Source organism: Ciconia boyciana, chromosome 3 (assembly GCF_034638445.1).
Source record: "Ciconia boyciana chromosome 3, ASM3463844v1, whole genome shotgun sequence".
NCBI classification, from domain to species: Eukaryota; Metazoa; Chordata; class Aves; order Ciconiiformes; family Ciconiidae; genus Ciconia; species Ciconia boyciana.
In genome coordinates, this window is record NC_132936.1 from 119,491,301 (window position 1) to 119,519,126 (window position 27,826).

General features: G+C 43.6%; 1 protein-coding gene across 1 annotated transcript; it reads left to right on the forward strand.

The window, feature by feature from the left end:
- Positions 1-576: 576 nt before the first annotated feature.
- Positions 577-21,683, forward strand: BFSP1 (beaded filament structural protein 1). The gene is made up of 8 exons (XM_072858560.1): positions 577-947; positions 8,430-8,490; positions 12,842-12,937; positions 13,777-13,869; positions 14,525-14,632; positions 17,064-17,284; positions 18,697-18,782; positions 20,740-21,683. The coding sequence occupies exons 1-8, from the start codon at positions 577-579 to the stop codon at positions 21,681-21,683; spliced, it is 1,980 nt and encodes a 659-aa protein (XP_072714661.1).
- The last annotated feature ends 6,143 nt before the right edge of the window (positions 21,684-27,826 follow it).

Here is a 27,826-nt window from a genome sequence, read left to right on the forward strand (position 1 = left end):
TAACACTGGCTTTTATACACCATCCTATCATCCTAAATGATCGCAAAACTGTCAAATAACGAAAAACAAGCACTCACACCAAAATCCTGGCTCAGCAGAAGGCCTCTGCATGCAGCCCTGGGGACAACCACCATGGGACAAAGCTCTCCCCCCAGCACAGCCACGAAAGGCTTTGAGCTTAGCCTCTGAAACTGCAAAGCGCTCATTTTGTTGTCCGTGGATAACGCTTTAATCCACCGAGCGAAAGCTGGATGTTGCTCTCTTTTATTCTGGCTGTACACAATTGCAACGTTCAAAAAGGAAAGCCCCTTGCCCCCCCATACCCACTGCTCCTCTGAACTGCTGACACCCGGACGGGCAGCCCCAAGGCGGGGCCATTGGGATTTATTTAGTTCACTGCTGCAGATGATGCCTTTAGTGCCACAAACAGCCCTGGAGACAAGTCCTAATCATCTGGGGGGGTGATTATGTTCAGTTCTTCCTCCCCAAACCCCCCAGACGTAATTCAGATCCAAACTGGAGAGACAGGCAGGCACGCAAGAGGGGACCCCAGCACCGCACAGCCCCCCCGAAGCCATGTACAGGAGCAGCTTCCTCCGCGAGGTGCGCAAGGAGAAGTATGAGCGGTCGGACGCCTACGATGAGCTGCGAGGCTACCCTGAATTCGACAGTTTGGCCCAAGCCAGGGGCCTGGAGAACCTGCAGGAGCTCAACGAGCGCTTCGCCAGCTACATCAACCGGGCGCGTGTGCTGGAGCAGCGCAACACCATCCTGCGCAAGCAGCTGGAGACCTTCCAGCGCATGGACGAGCTGGTGGGCTTGGACGAAGCCTTCGCTGGGCAGATCGAGTTCAACCGCCAGCGAATGCGGGAGCTGGCGTCCGACCGAGCCAAGCTGGAGCGGGAGGAGAAGGACGCCCAGCGCATGCTCGATGAGTACCGCAACAAGTAAGGCTTGCGAACAGAGGAAAATAGGTGGTATCGTTTCCATAGTTAATCTTTGTAGTAAGGATGGATTTGGTGTTACCAGCTGCTTCTCGTGCATGGGCGATGCCTCTCCATGTGTATCAGACTTGTAGCCAGGAATGACATGTAAGCCCACGGTGAAAAGCAAGGCAGGACTTAGGGGGCTCCAGTTCTGCATATCATGGTCTCACTGCTACTAAATGGGTAATTGCCTTCTCCCTTCCATGGTAGCAGGTCCTCGCCATGGCACATGTCAGTTACTGTTGCTCATTAGCTTTAGGAGGATTGTGCTCTAAGCTGCAAAGAGGGAATAACTCAAAAAACAAATGTCTCAAGGCAAGTCTTGTGTCTGAGTAGCACAGAGTTACACAACCCCAAACATCCCCTGAAATGTGTGGGACATCTCTGAGAAACTCTTATTTACAGGCATTGTGAGGCACCTGGGCCAGTCTGTGCCAACCACTACAGATGTGGCATGAAAAGAAAGTAAATAATTTTTTTCCTGGTATGTGAAATTTGCTTAATTACCCTCCTCTTCTTCCTTGCATCCCGTTATTTCCATCTCATGCTACTAAAGCCATACATCTCATGCTACTAAAGCCGTAGCTGTAAGAACAGGTTTCCCCTAACTTCACTTCTCTTTAATCTCAGTGGCACCATAAATCAAAGAGCAGGAGCCCTGGGGGCTGAGGCATACGAGTGCCGCCAGACATGTGTGGTCCCTTCCCGTCAGCAACAGGCAGTGTTGGCCATGTTGCTTAATTAATTACACAACAAGACTTGGTGAGTGTTGCTCATAAAAGGACTACTCACAGGAGAGAAGGGTCTTGGCTTCCTGTTCCTTATGGGTCAGGTTTTTTTCCCCCTAAACATCTGTATGGCTAGTTTACCCAGGAATATTTGGCAGCAGCATGGAGGCTGAAGAGGAGCTTTTCATCCTCTTCCTTACCAAAGGGTAAGGGGTGAACTCCATATAACATGCTTTAGCTTAGAAACACTTTTCACTGACAGTAATGGGAAGGAGAAAAATGAAATATTTTCAACAAACACAGTCTTGGTATAAGAGCAGCCACTCCTGGGCAATGCTCACCACACTCACCAGAAACGTTTTTAATAAGGCAGAAGGTGACTCATCTGGAGCACTGTCTTGCTGCTGCAGAAATACAAGTCCCTCAAGATTTCATCCCTTGTCTCCATCACAGACTTTTTGCCTGACCTTGTCCAAACCATGTGATTTTTCAGTCTGATCCTCCACTGATTTTCCCCTCCTTTGGACTAGAAAGCATAAGACCGATAATATTTTCCTTTTTTGTCTCCAATCATTTTCAACTGGAAAGAACCAGAAAACAGATGCGCGATAATTGACGTCAAGGCCATCTGTGCCTTTAGGCCATGGTCCGATGATGTATCACCATCAGCAGCCATACTGTCCTAATGCACCCTCATCCTGTCCTTCCCAGCCCTGCACGCTGCTCGGCGCACACTGCCTGATCTGCTGTGCTGCCACAGCTATTCCTGGGGCCACCCTGAGATTTGAATCAAGAAAATGAGCCAGCTAAAAAAAAAGTAAATTAAAAAATAATATCTCCAACCCAATTCAGCGGGCTTCCACCTGAACAGCCCGTGGGGGCTGTGAGCTATGGCACAGCCATAGAAATACAAGCCCTGATCTCTCTTTCTCATCTGACAGCAGAGAATAGCCCGTCCAGATGTATTGAGGCTTAATGCTGGAAACGGTCAGATGTCCACGATGCCCTGACTCAGTGCCAGCGAGTAATAAGCACCTGATTAGAAACCTTTGTATTCCAATATTTATGAGCAGGAAGTTCAGCTATGAGCCAATGCTATAATTTAGCTGTTGACTTTGATACTTGTTCATATGTTTTTATTACGTGGTGTCCGTGAGATTTTGACTGAAGTCAGTACTTAAATGTCTAGCTGCGTATTAGTTAAAAACATGGCAAACTGTATAGAAACATGCAGGTACTATGGTATAGCTGGGCAAAAATGCGTTATCTCTGTCTGGAGTATTTCAGGCAGGGGAAGAGCCAGTGCAGTGAAATACACAACTTTGATTTCAACAACTTGCAAGAAAATTTGGCAAGAAAAAATCAGAAAAACTGGTAAGAAAAAATCAGTTTGTACTGGCAACCTTTTAATGGATTCCTGCGTCCACCTGAGCAGTTTGTGGATTAACTGCCCCTATAGTTCCTCAGCAGCAGGGTTCGCTCTCTGACACAAAGATAATTTACTTTTTGTTAGAGGTGCTTTATGCAATCTGTAAATAGGTGGGGAAGAATACAGGACATTGAAAATCCGGGAAGGGGAGAAACACCCAGAGAAGGGAGCTGTGCTTCTTGAAAGTGAGATTTAGGACCTGTTACAGGGGTAGTTAGTGACTTCGTAGGAAAAATGGATGGTGCCTTGTCATACAATCCTGGGATGTTCACTCAGCAGCCATAAACAAAAGTAAAAAGGAAACTTTGACCATATCCAAGCCAACAACGTTGCAATTTAAAAATTAAAGGTACACAAGGCCACTGCAATGGAAGAACAGTGGCTGCTTTTTAACCAAATTGCCTTCAGTTTACATCAAGAAGTGAATTTTGGGTTTGTTTTTTTCTCTTGGGAGCTGCTGAATTTGACCTGAAGACAGACATGAAAGTTTCCTCAGAGTCTGAAAGAAATTGGTTGGGTTTGGAGTTGCAGGCGTTAAAACAAGGCCAGCGCTGTGACGCCATGTGCTCTGCCTTCTCACCCTGTTTCTAGCTCAAAGCCATCCTGATGGCTATGAATTCAGCTACTTACCCTTACAAATAAAGGTCTCTAAACAAAATAGGGGAGGAGTAATCTTCTGTGCCGTGTTAGGGCCTTGCCATGCTACTGAAACCAGGGTATTCCTGTGCTGAAGCCCTGCTCTCCTACCTGGGTCTGCGCTCCGTCGGCAGTGGGCAGTGCTCTCACTGCCCTAGCAACCTGCGGGTTTTTTGCTTCAGTTTGAAACGTAAAGCATCTACTTTTGGCATGCTAGGATTAACAAAATCTCTTAGAGTGGAGCATTGCGTACCAATTAATTGACAAATGCCCGTGTCCTTCACTAATGCAAAGAATTTTAGCTCTTGCAAGCCATTCTTTTACTCACATTCACAATTTGGGAAATAGATTTATATCTATAAGTAAACCTTTTAAAGCTACATTTATATAAGTAGACCTTTTAAAGCTACATTTAAACACAGTAGGGCCTGGAACTACCAGGTCTGTACAATTAAATGTGCATGAACCATTGAAAAGTAGATCTTATATTAAAATGTATTTTTAAATCCTTTATAGCCACATTCATGGCTTTTCACATTGACATGAATAATTCAGACTCTGTACCAGTGGTGAATTCTTTCTCTTGAAGTTGCAAAAAAAACATCACTAGGAATTGTTTGGATGCATCTCATAAAAAGACTAAATATGCTAATTTTATTGAGCATCATTATTATAGCAACGTTGCATCTGGCTGTGGGAAAGGACTGTACTTCTCTTTCCATGATATTAGGAAAGATGCTGAAACCCAGATTTTAGCGCCCTTGACTGAACAGGATTAATTAACTTCAGAAATTAAAAGTCTTGCTAATCGATTGTTTCATTTAAAATTCATTCACTGCTAATCTTGTGGGGTTTGCATGCAATATGATTCCCCGGAAGTCACTAGACACAGGAATTGGCACTGTGTTCTCCAAGCTGCACTGCGTGGTGATGCTCAGACGAGCTGACACCCTTTGGGGCCACAGCGGGGACCCGACACCCAAGAGGACACAAAAACAAGTAGGAATACATGATAGCTGGGCTATGGGGAACAGTAGGGACTCCGTAGCCAGTGAGCATTGGCAAAGCCGTCTTCAAGTCCTGCCCACAGGGGTTGTCTCTGCACTTCTGCTGCTTCTCTGGTGATAGGGAGAGCTTTGTCCTGCTGCAGTGGCAGGTGAGGAGGTCCTGCTTGCTCTCCACCCCCTCCTCAGACTGCCGAAATCTTGTCCCACTGCTGTCAGCCGCTTAATAGCAGCTTCTTGATAACACAGGTAGCAATCTGTTCATAAATCAGCAGAGCGCAGCCCTCCTGAGGCTCATCCTAGCTTTCACGGTATAAAATACAAGCATTATTGGCCTGTCTGTCCTTGCAGGACCAGCATTTTGCAGTTTGTGCTTTCCTTGGCACCCAAATTACTGCTGCCTCCCTTGAGAAAAGGCTAGCAAAGTGCTTCAGGGAAACTGAAAAGGAGAAAAGTAGTAGAAAAGTTTAGCCTCAGCTTGTGGCAAGCCAACAGGTTTCATACATTGCTGGAAGAGTTCAGTAGAGCTCAACAGAGAGGCAGCATTTCTCTTTACATTAAAAGCACAGGCTTGACACCAAATTGAGTGTCTGGCCATTGAGCATCACGAGGATGTATTGTGACTGTTTCCTCTTTGGAGGGGAGCCAGCCCTTGCACTGCGGCAGAGGCAGGCTCCGAATAAAAAGGGCCTTGCCCTGGCCCCATCTTTTAAGAGCAAGCACGTCCTGTTTGTCAGCTGGGGATGGGAAAAGAGATTTACGGAGCTGCTGGAGCCGTGCTTCCCAGGTGGAGAAACAAGCCTAGCAGTGGGCTTCCCTCCTGCATGCCCGATGCTCTCAGCAGACCAGTGCCCCGAGCTGTAGGGAGGCTCAAGGGGCTTAACAAATACCTGTAAATCTGTCAGTGCCCCAACAGAGAGCTGCTAACCTAAGAGAGGTGAGGTGATGGGAACCTTTAAAGCTCTTATCTGCCTTTGTTTGAGCCTCCACTCCATTTCTTTTCCCCTGTGCAAAAAACAATGAATACCCCATTTTTCTAAACAGTCCAAAAAGGTTTGTTGCAACCCTAAAGCTACTTGACTAGATGAGAAAGGTTTTTTTTAAAAAATGAAGCAAATGAACCTCATGGCTCTTAAGGTCCAAGAAAGCCTGACCAGCAACCATCTAAGAAAAACATGGCCTCTTTTAAACATGTCCAGCTAATTATTTGAGCATTAAAATCAGGTTTAAAGCATAACAGGGCTGCAAATTGTCAGCCATTGCACTTACATAGATACATTTCGGCAGGCACAGAGGCATTGTGAGGTCTCTGAAGCATTTCTAAGAGATCCTTAGCCCTTTTGCACCAAGCTTCTGGAGTAGATTGAACATCACTTAAAAGCAATCCTCCTTCAAAGGATAATCACACAATACTAACTCTCTCAAGGCTGCCAGGTGGATTTATGGCTGTGTGACACAGCAGGTATTTGAGTTATTTGAGAGTGAAGGAAAACATAGCTGAATATTTCAGTAATTTAAAGAATTTTTGACTGAGGATCTAGCAACTTGGCAGGTTTGAGCAGGTCTGAATGACATTAGGGCTGAGATTTAGGTCCTGACTCTATTGGATGGTTGTATATTAGTAGGAGTGTAAATCCAGCCTTTTATTGTAGCTGTATATTTGATTTTGCAAGTTGCCACAATCTGCTTTATTCTTGCTCAGTTGTCAGAAAGTATCTTAAGTTAATGAAGTGTTTATTGTCAGAAAGTATCTTAAGTTAATGAAGTGTTTATTGTCAACTGCACACAAAAATTTTGTAAGAGAGATAGAAAATTGGTTGGAGGTGAGCTACTTAATAGACAACAGAAACAAAGGCAGTCTCGCTTTTGAAGCTGAGTATCTTTGAAAGTGAACCCTGTGTTATTAGAGTTTGGCAAAAAGACATTGTTTTAGTTTTGTCAGAAAATAGCACTTCAGCTGAGGAGGCCCAGCAATTTGTAGGAGTGATAACGAAATAAAAACCTCATCATTTTCACTTGTTTCTTTACCGTTCATGGTAAGAATTGAAAACAGACCAGTGACCAACGCTGCTAGTATTATGGGATTTCAAAAGAAAGGAAAGTTGGGAAACCAGAGCACCAAGTTGAGTCCATGTCTTTGTTCTGCCAAGTTCTTCCTTTGTGGTTCTGGTCAGTTCACGAATGACCCCATCCCTTTGGCTTTCCAAGACATGTTGAAAGACATGAGAATAACATTGGCTGTTCATCCTTCAGGAGATAAAAAGAAAGGAGCGAGGTTGACATGACCATTATAACTTGATCCTTGATGTGTTCAGTCCAGGAACTGTTCCCTGTTGACTGGAGCAAGTCCTTTAGATGCCACCAGCATATCCGGGCCGAATCGATGATTTCAGAAGACAGGCGAGGGTTTATGTTCAATTCTGAATTACAGCCGTGTTCATACTTGTGTATGAACGCAGTACAAGCCCGTTGCTTGTACTGCAAGTGAAGGACATCCACCACCAGAGTTGATTTGTCACCAACCATGAGGGTTTCTTGTAGGACATAGGAAAATTACAGCTTTTTATCTCTTTGTATCTCTATTATTTTAGGGAAACCAAAGGGATAAACAGGAATAGACTGTATTTATGTACTTTGGCACTGGCAGCAGATGGAGTTTGATGAGCCACTTGTTCAGTACTGATGGCAAGTCTCATTGCCTTGTACTATAAGATGCCTCTGGTTGGTTTTGTTTTATTTAATGGGGTCTCATTAAACCATATCTCCTATTAAACTTTTTATATATAGTTTATTTAGGGAAAGGAATAAACAACAATAATCAACAGGGAATCAGCAATTAGGAAGTTTTGTACGCTGCAGCTAAAAGGATTTCCCAGAAGATAGTTCTATCTGACATACAAATACAGACCCCTAATTCTTAAAGAATATGTGCCGTTTCCTCAAATGAAAGATAAACACAATATACATCAATTGTTCACTCAGTACAGGAACATGCACATTATGCATTTGTGGACATTTTATAAATGCGTAAGAATAGTTGGCTAAATGCAGTCCTTACTAAGACTCACATGTGATTTTGACCAAACTGAAATATGAATTGCTATTAAAGAGGACACAAAGCTTGATCCATCAAAGCATCCTAATACAACATTATTCATGCACAATCAATAGGTGAATTGCAACCTTTGTGTTTAATGTGTCTGTCATGAAAATGCTTATTGAACAACATCAGGTAGAACAGAAAACCAAGTACAATGTAATTAAATGCTAATGTGCCAGTGTAGCAAATATTCAGATAGTAACCACTGATGAATGGCTGTCACTGTAGTCCAACACCAATCGAATAGACTTTTATTGTAAATAATCTGTTCTTGGGCTTTCTGTGAAAAAGTCTAGCAAATGTGTGGCATTCCATTGTCTTCTGCTACATAAGTCGAGGACAAGAAGTTAGTCAATTCTGGAATTACTCTCAGCATCTGGGACCAAAAAACAAATTAATGCTAATGCATAAATAAATCTTCTGGGCCCTTTCAAGATTCATATTCTGCTTTAGGGTGAAGCATGTATTGTGCATGATAGTGCAGATGACAATGCAGTTTGCAGAAGGATGAACCATTGAACTTCATCTCTTTTGTTCTATTTGCAGGTATAGAAATGAACGTGAATATCAGCAGAGACTAAAAGAAACCCTTGAACGCCTTAATAAGGTAAGCCTGGAAAAATGGAAAAGGAACGGTCTTTATAATTTTTTTACTTTGGTTTCATTTACTACAGTAAGCTGCTTTGAAGAAGCTGTGGCAAGATGAAATGTCAGAGCAAGACATTTCTTGTCATTAGGCACTGATTAAAAGTTCTCCTTCCCCTCCATCCCCCTCCCTAAGCCTTGTGCAAATGGCTGAGCCTTGGCGCGTGCATACGCACCGAGTAGCGCCCTGCTCTGTACAGTCCTGCTCATTTTGGTTGCGTAGCACATGCCATCCGCAGCCCACAGCCTCAGCTGTGCTCAGGACTTCACTGTTTTTTCAGTAAGACCAAGGACTAGGAGGATCTACTGCGTAACACTCCTTTTAGAGCATCAGCAAATGCCTCCTGCATTCATTTCGGGACCTGGAGTTGAAATACATATTGCTTCTCCCACATCCAATGTGAACTTTGCAAATTCACCCTTGCTGAAGATCTGGCACATGTTTAGGTGCCTTTAATAACTCTTTTTAACTCTTTTAACACTTTTTTTAACTCGGAAGGCAATTTCTCTCTGAGCGAATTAGACTCTACACACAGAGGTAGGAAGAGCCCATTTATTAGTCATACCCTGCAGCCAATACACAGATTTAAGCATCTGGAATATGACCAGAGAAAATGTGTTTGTTGCTAAATACCTTCTCCCCCCCCCAACTTTTTTTTTAATACAGCTACTGTATTAAAGTATGTTTAGAACTGATATCATGGCATGAGAAAATGCTGGTTGTGTCCAAGTCTTGAAGTCTGGTGGGTCTCAAAGCTCCTCAGTACCTTGCAGGATATGCAGCCCTTCCCGGGACAGACCTTTAGCTTCCCATTACGTTTCCAAATAAAAGAGAAGCCACAAAACCCCCTCATCTGTTCCTTTCACAGAGAAACGTGAAGAATGTTTATATGGAGCTGCACTTTCCTGAACTAATACCATGGCAAGAGAGATGATGATAATAATAGTAGTAATAATAATAATAATAATAATGCTCAGATAAAAGATAAAGGTTTACTAACATATTTAGGAAGTTTCCAGACCAGGTCTGTGAAACTAAGAAAGCCTGATTCATCCTACTCATTGCTACTAGCTTTCATCTGAGTGAAGAAAGTTGTATTATATCTTTCCCCAGTTCTATTTTTCACAGCTTATCCTTTGTCTTCTGTAGTGGGAAACAATTGCAAGTGGATTAAACAGAGATTTTTTTTATTTCCCAGCTACAAATGGCAGGAGCTGTTCTGCTTGAGCACTGTCATATCAATTATATGCAGGTTTTCTATTTAAAAAAAAAGTGCATTTTAGCATTTCTGTCTCCAATGAGCTCTAGATATCCTGCATCAGTGCTATTTTCCAGTGTGCTAGCAGGGCTCTTGGACACCCTGCAAGCTCTGAAAAAATATTTGCGGAGGCAAATATTTTGGAAGAGGTTGCTGGAACTGGTGGGTCCATCTTCACGGTTCCTCTCAGCTAATCTGTGGCTAAAGAAAAGTGGATTGATTTGACAACCCCAGGCGCAGCTGACAAGATCTTGAGCCACAGGGTGTGTTTTTATCTCAGGCTATGTCTGGGCTGCCCCTGGCTGCTCCCCTTGCAGCAGCTCCTTGTATTGGGGCACCCAACGCTGGAGAGAACACAGCTGGTTTTCTGTCAGTGCCCAAGACGTAGCCTGAAACCTGCACGTGCAGGGGTGAACTCGTACCTTCTCCAACAGATGGAGAATCAGTTTGGAAAATCAGCAAACAGTGGTTCTGGTGAGATCTCAGGGATTTCTCTTCCATGGTAAATGAAAATGCTGCTTAATCACATGGATCAACTTTCTGGAGTCAGCACCTAGAGCAGAATGGTTTTTTGGAAGTTGAGTGAATAGCAAATACTGCAAAGTTCAGAAGAGAATGTGTAGGCACTGCACTGCTCTGATATACAGCATCAATGCAGCGGGTCTATCTGAAAGCAGGCAATAAAGGCAGAAGTATTTTTCCCCTGTGAAGGAACATTTGGAAAGCCAAATGCTGCTTTTGCTTATTGCATGCAGAAATATTTGCTTATTGGTATTATCTAGGGGCCTGGAGGCTTTTTTTGGCTCCCCTCCAAACCTCCCAACATGGCCATTGTCCTGCTGATCTTCCTCTCAATAGGAAGGCAGAGGAGTGCAGAAAAGCAGCAGGCATTCCTGATGACTGGCTCTGAATGTGCTGGTCTGGATGTGTCTGAATCAGCCGCTGTCTCACAAAGCAGAGAGACCACTGGAGAGGTCTCTGGCTGGGAGGCTCAGCAGCATAATGAGACCGCTAACATCTACACATTTTTGGAATAGCGCATGCTGTGCACGTGCAATGAGAAAATACCCCTTCTACCAGTCATATGCTGCACCCATAGATTTCAGTCGTTTATTTGCAGCCCATCATCCACTCACAGAGAGGTATTTACAGCTGGTAATGGCACGTAGGTGATTTTAAAGGGACACCTTTAAATCTTTTTTTTTTTTTTTAAATCTGCTCTTAGTAGCAACATCTCATATTTTGGTAAGATGTCCTAGAGCTCAGTAGAGATCTTTCAGCTGTAAAGCAACAGAGTCAGGACTTACTTATATCCACCATTTTTCAATCAGATGAACTATGTGGTCATTTCCAGTTAGGTCTTCCGTGAAGTACACCAAACTTTTCTGAGAAATAACAATTGTAGCATCTTTGAGACTACAATGAGTCTCACTTACTGGTAGTGAAATTCAGATTTCTTGTTCTGTTCTTACCTATGGCACTGAGGTGCCACATATATATATATATAAATATATATGAATATATATATATATGAATCACATTTATATATATATGAATCAAAAAGTTATAAAATATCTGGAACTAAATCAGTAGTTGAAATACTGCTGTAGCAGAGGGAAACCAGAGCATGGAACACCCCAAATCCTATCAAATGCTCACCACCTTGTCAAAAAAAAAAGGAAAAAAGATATCTTTCCACCTTATCATGTCTTTTGTGCTTCTAGGAAAATCCTGCTGAAAACAGAGGTACTTGTAGGCTCATAACCATTTCCGTTAGCAAACCAAGAGTGTGAGTGAAGCAGCTGAAACTCCTGTCTGACATTTTTTAGAGATTTCATGCTCAGTTGAGCGTTACTCTCAAATGATTATATCGTGATTCCCCGGCAAAGACTGTGAAACTGCAGAGTGTTTGTTGTTGCCTTCAGTAGGGACAGGGTGCCACTCAAGGTCTGGAGATCAAACCTGTAAACAGGTCTATATTTTAATATAGTTAGTTGTGTCTTTTATAAATATTGCTTAATTTCTGACAGCAGTTTAGCCAGACTTCAGATCCAAAAAGAGATGAATGAGGAGGAGGAAGGACATGCTGGTCTGTGGCATGGGCCGGGGTAGGCCATGTGTATGCTAACAGGAGATCTACGAGATGTCCAACAACATCAACAGATGATAAGCTTAAAGCCAACAGAGATACTTCTTGACAGTTCAGTGGTGGAACGCCTCACTTGTTTTATGAGTATAAAATTGGTTTATATCCATGGACTTGTATTAAATGCCATAAGATGGGAAAAATCTAAATTAGACCTTTGGGCAGAAATGGAGATTTCACTGGATTTAAATACCAGTGCCACTCCTGTCTATGTACTTTGAGATCATGACTGCTAGTCATACGCCTTGTCCTGTAAATTAATTGGACATTATGAACTTTCTCCCTCACAAACCCCAATATTAGAAACTTCTGCAGCAAACTGACTTTTTCTGGACTTGCTCATCTGTCATTTTTATTTCCAGAAATGGCTCCAAACCTGACAAACATTTGTGATATTTGAGAATACAACAAAAGGAGTGAAAATACTTTAGACCATCCTGGGTTTTTTTGTAAGGGATTCTTTACTGGGGATATTAAAAAGCTGTCAGGATACCTCAGGTCCTGTCATAAACACCAGAGAAATCAATGCCGTAGTCTGTTGATGTCATCTCCTTAAGATTCATGCACCATTGCAAGCTTTTAGTGTCAAAGACTGGTATTTCATAGCATCTATTACTTGGCTCCCAGCATTCATAAAGCATATGGTAAACATATTTTGACAGTGCCAGTGCCAAACTGTTTCATAAATTATATTTGTGCTGAAAAGCAGGATGCACAATAGGAGAACACGATGAATAAGGTGCCTATTGTTTGTTGGTTTCATAATACTTTTGTTTCTCCGAGTAGGCTTTAATTCTCCACGCAGCCTGCTACGCATATACAACGACTCATGTTATGGCTAAGTGGCTGCTGTGTTTTTGGCACTCCAGCTATACATACTGACCATACCATGTGTTTCTCCGTTGCAGGAAGCTGATGAAGCACTGCTGTGCAACCTGGAGCTGCAGATCGAGTCCCAGTTCCTGCAGGATGACATTAACGCCACAAAGGACAGATATAAGAAGGTAACGGGCTTAATCTGCTATCTTCTTTAGATCTTGCTTCTAGAGACATGTGTGAAGCTTTGCCCTTCTCCATGATCTGTTCCAGTGGCAAATTAAAGCAAATACCGTTTGTGTTTTGGTGGGTAAATATAACAGTATATATTTTCAGTGGGCACAAGAGCTTCAGTGTGGAGGTCAAGCCCAATGGCTGGATGGCTGCAAGCATCCAAATTGACTCCCTCAGGGTCCAATGTCTACACCTTGAATTTGTTGAGCTATTATCATGGTTCAACCCAATGTGCTGGTCAAGCTGTCTTCTATTTCATGCTAAGAAGCTATTGCTTTCATTAGAGGGGGATTCCCAATTTTCTGGGCCAGAGCATTGCAGTTAATCAGCAGAAATAAGCCTGTGGCCGTATGGTTACGCTGCAGCCGACTAACACATGCAGCCCCCTTCTTCCTGGGAGACCTGTGAGGCTTGGTATCAGGCCACTGTCCCATCTTTGCTGCTTTTGAAAGAAGAGGCTCACTTTTTTGGACCACATGCAAAGGTGTTTGTGGTCCTCATTTTGAAAATCTCCCGTGAAATCGCAAATCACGGAATCTTACATTAAGACTATGAACTATATTGTCACTTTGCCAAATGCCTGAAATGTACCCTCAGCATGATGAAACCATTAACACACATGCACTCAAAATCAGGTCTAAAACCACATTCCAAAACCAAGTCTGGACATGAACTGGACTTTTATATGCTGAAATAAGTAAATATCTAGGAATAAGCCCCAGAAGTGGAGCACACTGAAGGGCACACCTTGCTATGGCATTTTCTAATGAAAATGTTTTTTACTTCACCACAGAACCTTATGGAAATCCAGACCTACGTCAATGTTTTGCAGCAGATCATCCAGACAACCCCTCGTGTGTCCCCTATAACCACTGGCATATGTGAGGTAAGTATTGCTGTCGGTAAATACATGCTGCTCTAAGTAAGAAAGAGTCAATGTTTATTCCTAAAGCATCCCAGATCCTCTAACTCCCACTCCAAGGTTAGATGGAAACTGCAACAACTGTGAGTAAGTACTGAATATGAGAGAAAAAACTAATTGTAGCTTTGGAAATATGTATTAGCCCCCAAAATGGCTAGTTGAAAGGTAGTTGAAGTAGTTGTGCTTCCTATCTGAGGAGGAGCTGGCAGGATGTATAAGTATTTACAGAGAGAGTAAATCTTGTCCTGAAGGGGTGAGATGCGGCAAAAATTTGTAAATCGAATAAATTGGTACAGACTAAATGAAAACTTGGCGATTCCCACCAATGTGAGTGGCTATGCCAAGAACGTTTATTAGTTGGAAGAAGATATGAACAGCTACCATCTACATGGTCTAATTTCAACATAAGCTGTACTTCTACAGTCCTGTCATCTGACATCTTTTATTCTTAAAGCCATGCCACAAGGGTTTACTTGAGGTTCAATACCCATCTTTTTATTAGTCTTTTGTCATTTTCTATTTGTCTTTACAGTTTATTTCCAGTAGTGGAATTTCTTTTGGCTCTTTTTAGAAGAGTGAAACATACTTTCCTGTACACACGTTGTTTTCTTCCAACCAGGAAAAACTGATAGCGGAGAGGAGGATCCCTGTTCTGCAGAGCCAGCTGGAGGAATACAAGAGCATCCTCTGCCAGCTACAGGCACAAAAATACAAACTGCAGACAGAGGTACTGCCATAACTAGTCATAAACACAACCATGATGCTCATGAACTCTGCTCTTCTTATGGTCACACGGTCTTTAACAGGGTCTGGTGAACTCAATTGACTGGGAGATGTGTTTTCCTTTTTCCATTTTCTTCTTCAGCTGTTTCATTCTCATTCTCTTGGTGGCCCAAATCATCAGGTTTAGATGGCCAGGGCTGTAGATATTGTAGCCACAATGAAGCCATCTTTGCTTATCAGAGTAGGTGGTGGGAGAAGGTTTCCATGTTGTCACTAGATTCCTGCAGGATGGAGTCAGCAGGAGGCTGTGGAATGAAATGTCACATGGGGCTGGTCTCACTTTCTTTCTTACTTACTGAGCTCAGGCTGGAAACTGCTCCATGAAAAATGATGGGGGACCTTCAGGGCTCTTGTCCAGCCCTTTCCATCAGTGACACATCCAATGCTGAGCTTGCTGTGAGAAGGACTGGACAGACTTGGTAATCAAAACTGAATGTCCGTTGAAATAGGTGTCAAGCTTCATTTGGCATCCTGCGTTCATCCCTGTCGCTACTACATCAACACCTCTCCTGTGCTTACACACCACCAGCACCAAACCCACCTGCTTTTTGCCAATTCCCGATTTGCAGAAAATGACTGGCCAAGACTTTCACTCATTGCTCCTGCCCATCTCTCAGCCAAACTTGCTCCTCTCAATCAACCTTCCTCCTCCAGCCAGTGTCTCCGAGCAAGCGTGCAGTGCAGGGGACAAGGGCAGCAGGAGATGGAGGAGCAGCTAAAGGCTACGGTGAATAGAAACCAGTCCTGTATAATTGCCAATGGCAGGTCTACCTACATGCAGTTGAATGTTTCTTAGTGGATATGGGCAGAGAATGACCAACTTGTGCCCCCCAAATACAGCTTCCTTTGTGCCTCGAGTTGTCCATCCAGGGTGGGGCAGTGAAATACTGGCATAAAAGACCTTTTGGTGGGATTTTGGACTTCTCTGGACAGTCAGAGTAGCAGCTCTCAACTTCCTGAGCGTAACGTCTCTCAGTAGGGCACTCAGAGACAGTGCTACCCCCAGGTCTTTTCCTTGGTCTCTTTCTCATGTGTGATGCTCTGGTGGGAAGGACACATGCGCTCTGGGAAAGGCAAGAATCAATACAGTCATAAGTGAGATAATGAATCAATATAGAAAAAAGGGGAGAAAATCAGCCTTCTGTTGGCATACAGAAGGCATTCCCACTGCCTTCTGTTGGCATTCCCACTCTTTGGGGAATTAATCGTGCTGCTTTCAAAATCAAATCTTCATGTCCCATTTAGAAAGACTTTATTATTCCTTCTCATGCCTTGAGATTAAAAGAGTGAAATAACTTTACGAGTGGAGGTCAATGACGTGGTTGCTTGTGATGGTGAAGGCTGGAGCTGATGACTGAGGTGTCCTCAAGCTCCTTTGCTTTCCTGCTTCTGGACCTGATAATCGTGTCGCAGAGGGGTTATTGACCCCACCTCGTGAGTACCAGACACTAAAGGGGTCTGTGGAACCTGTTGGTCCACTGGTACACTGCAGTATAACCAAGCTAATACCAAGGGACTGAGCTCCTAAATTTAGGCTTTTAAAAGGTTTTTGAAAATCTTGCCTGTAACATATAGAAATAAATCAATTATTAAAGAATCCATTAGTCAGTTATTGCCCCATTAACTTTTTGTGAATGCATCTCTCTAAGCGCTGTTTGAAAAAGGGAAAAAAAATCCCAAGTGATAAAGTAACTATAACAAATAGCCAAAAATAGCAGAAGAAAGTGAGAGCAGAATTACACCGCCAAATAGCCCGCCTGTAACTCCTGCCCCTTGTTTTTGCAAGGGACTCATCGCCACCTCCTGGTTGATGCACACTCCAGTGACTGGCGTTGAGGCCTTACTGCACAGCAGTTATTTTTATTGCTAAAGTAAAAAAGCCGAGGAATTTAATTCAAAAGGGAAGCTTTTTATTTAAAAAAAGACCCTTCCTTAACCTTCAGTGCTTGGTCTGTGGACCACAGAGAAGGAAGAACAGGTTTTGCCCGGGGACATCTTCCCAGTTAAGCACTTTGGTTCTCCTCGTGAGATGCTGCCTGTTCTGCTGAGGCCATCCACGGTGAGCTGCGGGTCACGCAGCGAGACATCAGCCAGCCTCGCGCGCATGGGGAAGGAGACATCACACAGCGGTTCCCCTGGTTCACGCCGATCCCGTCGTGCTTATTGTGGAAGAGAAGCCTTGGGATAGATAAGGGGGCGGCAGGGGGGAGTTACTGGTTTTGAATAACTAAACAAATGCAGTGAAACTGCCACTGTGTTTCAGCAGTGCAGCCTCACACATCATAATAAAACGTCTTGCCTCTAATTACCCTTGAAATACGGGGATGCTGAATGCTTCAGAGCTGCTGCTTTCACGCACCAATTTTGTTTACCAGACAACCATGCTGGAGCAAGCAATTAAAAACACCCAGGAGAGTTACGATGATGAAATTCAGCTTTACAATGAGCAGATTGAAAACCTTAGGAAGGGGATAGAGGAGGCCGAGAGGACCTTGGAGAAGTACACGACCGACTGCCGCCAGCTGGTGATCTACCAGCAGTCCCTGGAGAACGAGCTGGAACGGTACAAACGTATCATCGAGAACGAGGACAGCCGGTAAGGCTGGATTTCTGGACTCTCCCAAAGGGGCCAGTGATCTCTTTTATCTCCCTTGAAAAATGTTTAAGGGCATTTGATCCTCCCAAAGCTATGGCCATTTCACACCTTTCACTGGTAGATATCCAGGGACAGGAATCTAAATAAATGCAAAATCTGGTCAAGCCTCTGCCAAGGAAAGGGTCAGAGCCATTTTAAGCTTCTTCCCATACAGTCTCCTTTCCATATACTGTCCTGGCATCAGGGCACAGGGGTCAGGAGCATAGGAAAGCAAACTGAACACCCTCTCTACCGCCTGGGTGTTAGTGAAGCTTGCTGGGGCGTTACCAGCAGGTTGGTCTCGCAGGGCTCAGACAGGGCAAATGTCCTGTAAAGCAAAACACTCTTCACAGCAACCCCATTCTTCATGCAAGGTGGGGGGAAAAAGAGTAATATAAGAAATTTGCAGGGATTTGGGTTGTGTTTCAACCTACAGAGGAGCACTGGCTCCCTCTAATGTCAGCCATCAGCCTCACACGAGAAAAGGAGCTGGGCTTTCACAGCAGCGCCTGGGGCCGCCTTGTGCAGGCAGATGGAGCAGGGCCAGACCCCTGAGCACCCAGACTGCTGCTCTGGGCTGTCCAGAAGGTGCAGGGGAAGGACACTCACTAATAGTCAATCATCTCACATGTGGGGAACAGATATTTCTTCAATTTTCAGCGTCTCATTTTGGACACTGTGTTCTGGTTAGGAGTATCTGATCAGGGTAATTCTCAGTGCCAAAAAAACTCAAAATGTGCATCTCTTGCATAGCTACACAGGGTGTATATCCTCCCTACAGGCCAAAATATTTTCTCAAATTCTAGCAGAGCAGACTGGAAGGGCCACAGATATAGTAACTGGTTTGCATACAGGCCAGCCTCTCAGCTTTAATTTTTAACCCTTAATACCAGTGACTCCTCAAATATTTTTCCAAGGAAGACTGCTCAGTTTTCTTCTTGCCCTTCTGAAGTCAGGCATATGCAGGTAACATTGTAACAGCTACCAAATTTCATATTTTACTGGCCAGCATGGACAGCTCTTGCCAACCTCTGGTAGGCATGGATTGACTGTTTGCCCATCCAAAATCTTCCCATCCTTTCAAAGTGCTGTGCTAAATTACAAACCCATTGCTATGGGGTGTAATTGCTGGTGTACTTTACCTAATGGAGCATCCCACGTCTCCTGCTGGTGGAAACCAGCCTAACTCCTGTGAAGGTGCTGTGGCTGTGTTTGTTTTCCCCAGGCAAGAAACAGGCTTCCGTCATTCTCTTTGACTCCTCACCAGAGAGAAATATGTTTCTTTAACCTCCATGCTTCATTTTGCACAATTTGACTTGCTCTTGATGGAAATGAGGGGGAGAGATCTGACCGATGCGTGTCTTCTCCGGCAGGTTAAACTCTGCTATAGCAGGAACGCCAGTCACACTCTTCACGCAGATCTATAGACCTGTCCAGCCTCAAGTTTCGAGGGGAAGAGGTAAACCTGTGCCACGTCTTCCTGTGTCTGTCAAGAGCAGCATCATTGTATTTTAAGCTGTTTTTTCCATTTGTCTTCCATACAAACCAGCTGTGACAGCCTGACTCAAGGCTTGCTAAGTAAATGCAACGATTTCAGCTTGTCTCAGCTGGCTTTGCAACAAGCTGTCAAAGGCCAAAACCACAAGCAAAAATAGTTTCTTTGCTAATTTCTGCAATTTAATACTTAGGCCAATCAATAGAGCATAGTCAGAAGGCACCTGAAACTACAGAGAGAGCTGAGGTTTTGTGCTGACTTATTGCGAGTCCTTGGCCCACACTTTAGTCACATGCGAAGAGCATGAGGGCATGCTGAGTGCTGCAGGCAGAGGACACTTTTGGGCCTCTTCATGTCCCATGGCCTGCTTTCCTCTGAACAGTGTTTCCTCCCTGTTGCTTGTTAGAATTAGGATGCTTGTAAACCTGGCGACAAGGAAATGGCCAGGACTAAACTAGCGAGGCTGCTTGTAACAGAGAGGGGAGCTGGTTCATAGAAACGTACTAACATAGAGGATGACTTACTATAGCTTAACTCCAAGGATCACTGGGGTTTTACTAGCAAAAAATTGCCCTGAGAATGGAGATAAACCGTCAAATGAGGTTTTTCTTTGGCGTGCAGCTGTAATTTTTCTAACTAACTGCTCTGTGAACCATAGCAGTTTTATATGAAATGGGTCCATAATGCACGAGGCCAAATCCTCTGCAGATGTAAATAACTACTGTCCTGCAAAGTGTTTGTCCTGCAAACTCACTGAGGATTCGGCCCGTCTCTAACCGCACCTAACTGCTTCCTACTCGCAAGGCAAGCAGGGCATTTTATGTGCATTACTGTACCTGTGACATTGCACAAAACAGGTGCCTTGGGGAAAACATATTAATATCTGTCTGTCCCTGTGTTCCCCTAATTCCCACTACCAACCTCTGCCTTCTCTGCTCTAGCTGTTCATGCCAGGGAAATCAGTGGCCTGCCCGCGCTCCTGCTGCTGCTGCTGAGCTGTCATGGCTACTGCCCGCCCAGGAGATCAGAAGCACAGCCTGCGGGCAGGGGTTCCCTCTGCGTGGGGCTATGGCTTGATGTCAGTGTTCAACTGATGCCAAAATGTTGCTCCTCGGCACCACACCGCTGGCTGGGTGGCTGCTTAGCCCCGTGCCTGCCGGCCGCTCGCTGCTCCCTCCTGATGCACCTCCCTGCATCTGCCCATACCCAAAACTGCCGTGACGGGAGGTGCGTAGCTCACTCTTAGCCCTCCCTGGGACACAAAGGCGAGGCGTCCCCCTGTGGAGCCCATCTTCGGAAGAGCTGGTGATGACACTCACCTTTCCTGTCAGGCCTGGACTGCTCACCCAGCAACCCTGCATTCAGTGGGAAGGTTTTAAATAGGGCTTCAGCGTGGTGGTTTTTTTCCTCCCTAAACCCTAGCACGAGTTGTAAAAGCCAAGACAAGCTATTTCCACTTAGTCCTACTGCCAGGCCATGCCTCTAACTTTGGGCACCTGGCTTCAGTCTCTGCCTTAGGAGATGAGGTTTCTTGTCTAGTTAACTGGGCCAAACCCTGCCGTGAAGCCTGGGAGGAAGGTGCTGAGCCCGACTACAGCAGCAGGCGCTGACTGCTCCTGCTGAGCATTAATGCGGGCCTGATAGGTGACTGTTTTGGGCAGCTGCCTCTCTTCTTACACACAAAGGTGCCCTGTCCTCACACTGTGTATGGCAGTGGCAACCTCAAATGCAAAATGGCTACTTGGCCAAGGGGGCACACGCAAATGAAGAGGCTGTTTAATGCGCTGACGGAAGCTGTGCTCACATTTGCTGCTGCATTCAGCTCTCCACCTGCAGCAGTGAGGGCGAGATGCAGCTCTAGCATGTGCAGCAACTGTGTTCAGCACTGTTTGTTGTTTGCTTTGTTTTGATTTTTCCCTAGATATCACCCAGGCCATGCAAGACATTGCCAGCGTAAAGCCCAGACAAAAAGCTCTGACAAAGAAAATTGCCAGGAAAAAGGAGCTGATGTCCAAAGACATAACCGATGGTCTCTCGCCTGAAAGAATGTATGAAAGAACTCTGGAAGGTTTTGACCAAGATCAGCTGGAGTTTAGGCACGAAGGCTCAGTCACATGTGAACCTGAGCAGGAAGGATTAGAACTCGATGAAAAAGAAGTGGGCCCAGAGGATGTACCTGATGGCGCCCAGATAAGTAAAGCTTTCGATAAATTGTGTAACATTGTGAGGGAGAAAATAAGAGTCTGCAAGAGACCAGAGCCTAAACCTGATGCTGTTCCCAAAGGGCGTTATGTGCTGGTAACAGGGGAGGAAGGCTATGAGGAACCTTGCATCTTGGTCCCCTCCATCCCAGCTGTGGGAGAGATCACAGTTTCCACTGGCAACGGGAAGGTGATGAACGGTGGTGATGTGGAGCCCATACCGGAGCTGCCAGAACCTGCTGAGCCATCAGAAAAAGAGAAAGAGGCTATCATCTGTGAAAGGAGGGAAGAGTTTGAACTCCAACGCAAAGAGGAAGAGAAAGAAGACATACTTGAATGGGGAAAAAAAACGAGAGGCAAAATCGAGCAAATCACAAAGTATGCGGACATCTCTGAGCCCGAGCGAGTTCCTTCCCCTGGCCGGATAAGCCCAACCGAGCCAGGAGTCCTTCGAGAGGCAGAATATGACCGAGAAGATAAGCAGGGCCTTTTGTTCAGGGAAACAGGCTTGCCTGGCTCCATGAGCTACGAGAAGGTGGAGGTGGTGGAGTCCATCGAAAAGTTTTCAGACGACAGAATTCAGACGTACGAAGAGACAGCGATGATTGTGGAGACGATGATAGAGAAGACAAGCAAGAAGAAACCAGGTGACAAAGGATCTTAAGTGAGACACCCCCCCCTTGATAGTCAACTTGTCTGGCATAGTTATTAAATGACTGTTGTTGTTTTTCCTGACCGAATGATACAGTAGTGAGATTTTTGCTGTTTGGTATGGAACAGATTGATACCTTGATGGCAATTCTGTCTGATGTAGGCTCACCTTTGGTGCAATGACCATTAGAGCACTCCAGGGCAATAAATAATAGGCACATCCTATGCAACTGATTCTTCATGATTAGGACAAGTTGAAAGTAATTATTATTCCAGAGCTGCCTGGCTTTCCACAGTATCCGGGACAAATTTGCGTATTCCTCTACTGCTCTTATAGCTGCCGTACAATTCCCCATCTCTCAGACAGCTGCAAATGTTAACTTGTGACATCTGGTTCATTTAATAAAAGTTTTGCCTTCTACAGAAGATACCCACTGTGGGTTTGTGTTGCCTTTACCGTTGACTGATGGTCCCTACTAGTAAATGTCAGCTGATATGCAGGGTGTGCAGGAGTTTTTCCAGGGAAGGGCTGGATACCTGTTAAATAACCTATTCCAAGCCTCTCATTTACAGGCTTTAGAGATGAGCTTGGCAGACGTGTCTTTTTGGATCTAAAGACAAACTCTCTGTATTTGAAATAAGCTCTTACTGCATTTCTTCTCAGAATAAAACTTGAAATTCCACTGAAGTGGGGGATAACCCTTATAAAAGATACTAAAGGCATTATTTGTCCTTCACTGACACAGCTAAGGTATTTACAAGTGCCAACAAGCTTTTGAGCAGACTGCAGCCAACTCAAAAGACCGTGTGTTTTGGTATTTTCTTGTTAAGTATTTCCTCGGACTGTAGCGTTTTACAGAGTTTAATACAGCCATGTGATCCTGTCGCAGCCCAGGCACCTGTGGTCTCATGGAGCTCCACGGGGCTGCTGGACAAAGCGGTGCCCTCCCATGTCCCCTTGCCTGGGGAAGCAAAAAGCAACACTTCTGCAACAGCCTCTTGCAGCTTCCAGGAATCTTCAACTCGGGGCGGGGGGAGAAAAACCAAAACAACCAAAAAGAAAAGAAATCCTTCACTTGTGTATGTGCAAATATGGAGCACTATTTAAAGCACTGGTGCATCATTTAAGCCTCAGCTTGACTTCAGGCATACAAATAACCCCACTAAAGCCAGGTACATACTGAAGTGCTTTACACATTCCTTCTCCCATCCCAGTTCTCAAAGTTTTCATTTCAGCTTTTGGCATTGTTATGGCTTTTTCTTTCTGGCTGATTACTCCTGTCAGCTGTGAAGGACAGGGCTAAATGCTACTTGAGCTGATGAGCCTGAGCTTCAGGACTACCTTCTCACATCACCCAAGACTTTCCTTCAATATTGTGTTGGGTTTTTTTTCATTAGTGAGTTCCAATGCATTGGTAGCATCTAATCCGGCTATTATGTCTGGTAAAGTGGCACCTTCTTCTTTGAAACAGGGACAGGTGACCCACATAGTCACATTTTTATTCAGGATTTTTTTGTCAATGCTGTTTTATCGAAATGCTGCGGGAGTATACGCCAGACATTTCTTGCTAGCGCGTGTGTTGCTTTTCAGTGTAATTTATTAACACTGTAAATAACTGCAGAGAAGGAATTTATCAATGCATACGCAGGCTGCGCTCTGGTGAGCTGGGAGCAACTGCTCAGAATAACTGCTGGTGAAAGCAGGTTTTGACTACTGCAAGGGGAAAAAAAAAAACCTGCAGCAATAGGAAGTCTGTTTAATAATTCTGTCACAAAACAGGGTGTAAACAGATTCAGGCAGTACCTAGACAGAACTGGGTATTCCTCCTCCCCCTCCCCCCCCATCTGATTTCACTGCAGTACAGAGAGCTTAATGTTCAGAATACAAAAAGCCTTAAGTCAATGGCAAAGAGGCAACACTTCAGAGAGCCTGCGTTAGGCAGCTGACGTGCGAATAGCCCCCGCCACCTTAATCTGTTTTGTGCTGCGGTGTCACCACTCTACGCTGCTGCCATAGAAATGGTTTTCTGATGCTCATAAACCTTGGTCAGCAGCTGGGCAGTACAAATACCACTCCAAAAGTGGGTTTAGTGGCATGTATTACTGGAGAAGTCACATACTGCATTGCATAGGCAGCAATGCTGAGGTGCAAGTCTTGAACCAGACTGGTGCTGAGCTGCATCATGGACACCAACATCAGCAGAAGTCAAGGACCATGAGGAACTAAGGCCTAAATTCTGCTACGATCTCTGACCTGCCTTCCACAAACACGGTGGCTGCCAGTAAGGCCACAGATGACAGGCATCTTTCTGTAAATTTGTATGAAAATTACATGGAAAAACACGAATATTCTGTTGTTCATAATGACAGTGCTGAAAGGTATAGTAAATCTCATGCTTTCTGGGCTAACCTCTGCTTTAAATGCAGATTCTCAAATGCAAATTCTCCACAAAGTGTTTAAATGCTAATGCTAAAGTGCACCTGTGAAATACTCACGAGCATCTATTCAGCAGAGCCTGGGATGAGACCTACATTACTACAGACACATTCTTGCTTCTGTGGCAATCAGAACTAGATCAGGAGGTTCCCTGCCATCTTTTACTGCTGCAGATACGGTAAGAAATTGTAAAATGACATGTACCCTGTGCCATGGGAACATCTGAGCTAAAAAGTGCCCAAAAGTGTGGGTGGGAAGTAGGGAGGAAGAGGAAATAGGGTTTTTTGGTGGACCAAAGTGCTCCGAACAGCTGAGAAAAAAAACCCCTGCTGTAGTATTTCCTCGGGGCCAGAACTCCTCATGAAATGCAGTACAGAAATGTCACTGTCTCTCTTCCTGAGCGTCCCCTTCCACCAAGGGCAGCAGTTCGGCACCGCATCGCTGCGTGCCTCTGCAGAGCTGCCCTTGGAGCCAGCAGGTTTGAACCACCTAAGTAATTCCCAAAGCTCTTCCTAGCCTGCGGCCTTAATCTTCTATGTCCCACCATATCACAGAGTTAACATAAAGCCTTCATCTGTTGCTATCAACTCTTTTGGAGGCTCACGTTTATTTTCTCAGTATCCAGCGTACCCGGGATACAAATTTCCTTATCAGTATAAAAAGCAGAGGCAAAGGAAGTCATCCCCATTACAGCAGCATATTACCTCCCGTGTACCTTTGGATAGGCAATGATGATAGGACCTGCCAGTTTACAACAGCTCTTTATTTTACTCATATTATAAAACATCATGACAGGGCTTTAGTTAAACAGTGTTCACCTGTTTCAAATCATAAGCTTCATTTTCCCCTTTATTATAAATACTAACAAATTAATTTATTTTCCATCAGCAATACCATAAAAACTTAGTCTAACTGCACATATTTTTCAGCAATCCCCTGATGCAAAAATCCTGAAGAATTTGAAGTAGATCTCTATATTGTATATACATTTAGTTTTATATATACTTATATCAAAACTCACCATTTCTGTATATCACTCATTATCGTGATCTTTCACTTAATAAATTATGTCAGCATTATGAAATATGAACAACCATCTAGTTATTTTGCTGCTTTATAAGATATTTAATGATTGAACAGAGAACTGCAAAATTACATGAATGCAATGTAAAGTCATGTACACGTTCATTGAAGATTTCCACATGGATTTTTCATATTCCAAAACTTTTTCCACATTTTAGAAGTCCTTCAGAAGCTTCCAGTTACCTCTTTCTTTGAACACATACACACAAAAAGTAATGATGTGCGTATATGTATTATACATTACATACCATATGTAGTTCTGTATATATTTATAAGCAAATATATGTAACATACTCTGAATACACATATCGTATGTAATATATATATACAGAGAGAGAGATACCACAGGTGTGTCGTATGTATTTAGACATACAGGTATATGCATAAATATATATATATGGTAAATTCTTCCCTCTGATATATATACGCTGCTCTTTCTGACAACTGGGTGCCTTCCACGGAAACCTACTGCCATCAGCACGATCCGTTCACTTCCAAAGACATGAGCAAACCTGTCCCCAGCCCATTTAACTTCAGTGAGTTTTGGCTCATGCCTCATGAACTCCAGTTCATGCTTTGAAATGTACCCATATTGTCCTTGGGTTAAGTTTTAAATCACCAAATTAAACACAATCAACACTATAATGTATTTGAACAAATAACCAAGAGCACTTCAAAAATAAAAATCACACGGGGCCTGATTCTTTTCCTGCCGACGCCTGTTTTATCCCAGTGTGATTCGATTGCCCAACGGGACTGCTGCACGCAACGAGGAACCTGTGAGTAGTGCGAGGCTGCGTGTCTTGGCTTTAGAGTGTAAGTCACATAGACTTTGAGTAGGTTGAGCTGTTTATTTTGCATTTGGATTTGTAAAAGAAAGAACAGGCCTTTTGTGGAAAGATAAAAGATGGATATTCACTAGAAATAACAGCATAGATTATACATTTTTAAGTGAAATGTGTGCACCATATAACCTTCGGGTTATGTTTTCAATTTGTTAGATAAATATTTACTTACTGAATGTGTTTCTACTACTATGCACCTGATTAACCAGGACAACTCTTATTAAAATGTTTTAGATGAATACTCTGCATATTAAAAATACATAATAAAATTCTGAAACTAGTCACTGCTAAAAAGTAGATCTTGGATCCTGCAAAGATCTGAAGCACCTGCTTAAAATTAGAATTTGAGTAGGTCCACTGATGGCCTTTACTGTGAGCAAGTGCCTAAATATTTGCAGAATCAAGACCCTGTATTATTCAAAGGTTAAATTTGGGATCTCACACCTGAGAACATGTAGTGGTTACTACCATGAGTAATCCCCACTGAGGAGAATGTTATGTCTTGTGGCAATAGCCAGAGCAGACTCCGAGGACAAGAGAGACTAACTTTACTCATGTATGAAAAGTGAAGGTGGGATTGACTCTTTGAACAGCAAAGAGCAATGATTACCAATGAATCTTCCCAAACACACTACATTTTATTTCCCAAGAAGGCCAACTTTGCATTACACATTAATAACTTAGGCATATTTTTCTCCTTAAAATATATTTGTATAACATAAAAATAACAAATCTCTATTTTTAAAAATGAAATTTGAATAAAAAATTGCTTTGGGTCTGAAACTGCGAACTTCAAATTTCTCCCACAGCAATTTACTGACAGCCAGGTTGTAAACCCCAGAAAATGGGGGTCTGTGGTTGGAAATGCTGACACAGCCTCATCTTACGCTGCTGCAGTACATCTCAGATGAGCAGATGCACTTTTGCGCACAGGTTGCCAGAAATCCTACGGCTCATTCCCTATGTGCTCGTTCTGCTGTAAGATGATAAATTAATTTAAATTGCCAAAATTAAAAAAACAAAACAAAAACCAAAACTGGAACTTGTGCTTCTAGAATGCCTTAACCCTGTTTGCAAAGCACTTCCCCTCGTCACCCAGCTTTGGCATCACTTTGCCTTCCTTATTGCATGCCTGTTGAACCACTCTGTGGCTGAAGTGTTAGCATGTATGTTGTACAAGTGTATATATTAAAGAAAACTCTCAAAAGAAGTGGATTTCTGCAAATCGGATTGGTAAATTTTCTGCATCTCTGGATTCTTTCTTTTTGTAGGGTCTAGTGCTAGTTTGGTTGAACCCAATGGGGCAAGTCCCACTGAAGTCAATAATGCAAAAGGAGCTGTTAGACGTTCAAAGATCTCTCCAGCCAACCTCTGTGTGATTCCCTCTCTCACAATAATTTTTTAAAATGTGCCCATTATCAGCAACTGCCAATGTTAAAATTCACTCTTTTTTTTAATACAACATTTACCACAAAAATGTGAAGGGAAAAGCCATCAACATGTTTGCAGGTTATTACCTATTCGTATGACACAAAAGAAAAATCATTTACAGTCACAAACTGTACATAGTATTCGGTGGGGGACAGTATATTTGTGGTTTAGAGTAAAAAAAGGATTGCTTCAGTGGTAAATAAAATAATTATTGACGAGATATAAGACTTTAAAATCAAGAAAGTGTGATAATTTGGCTACAGAGACGATCATTGTAATATGTCTAACACAGACGTTTGGATAGTAGAAAGGTGAGTAGAGGGATCTGGGGAAGGAAAGACACCGTCATGCAGAACAGCA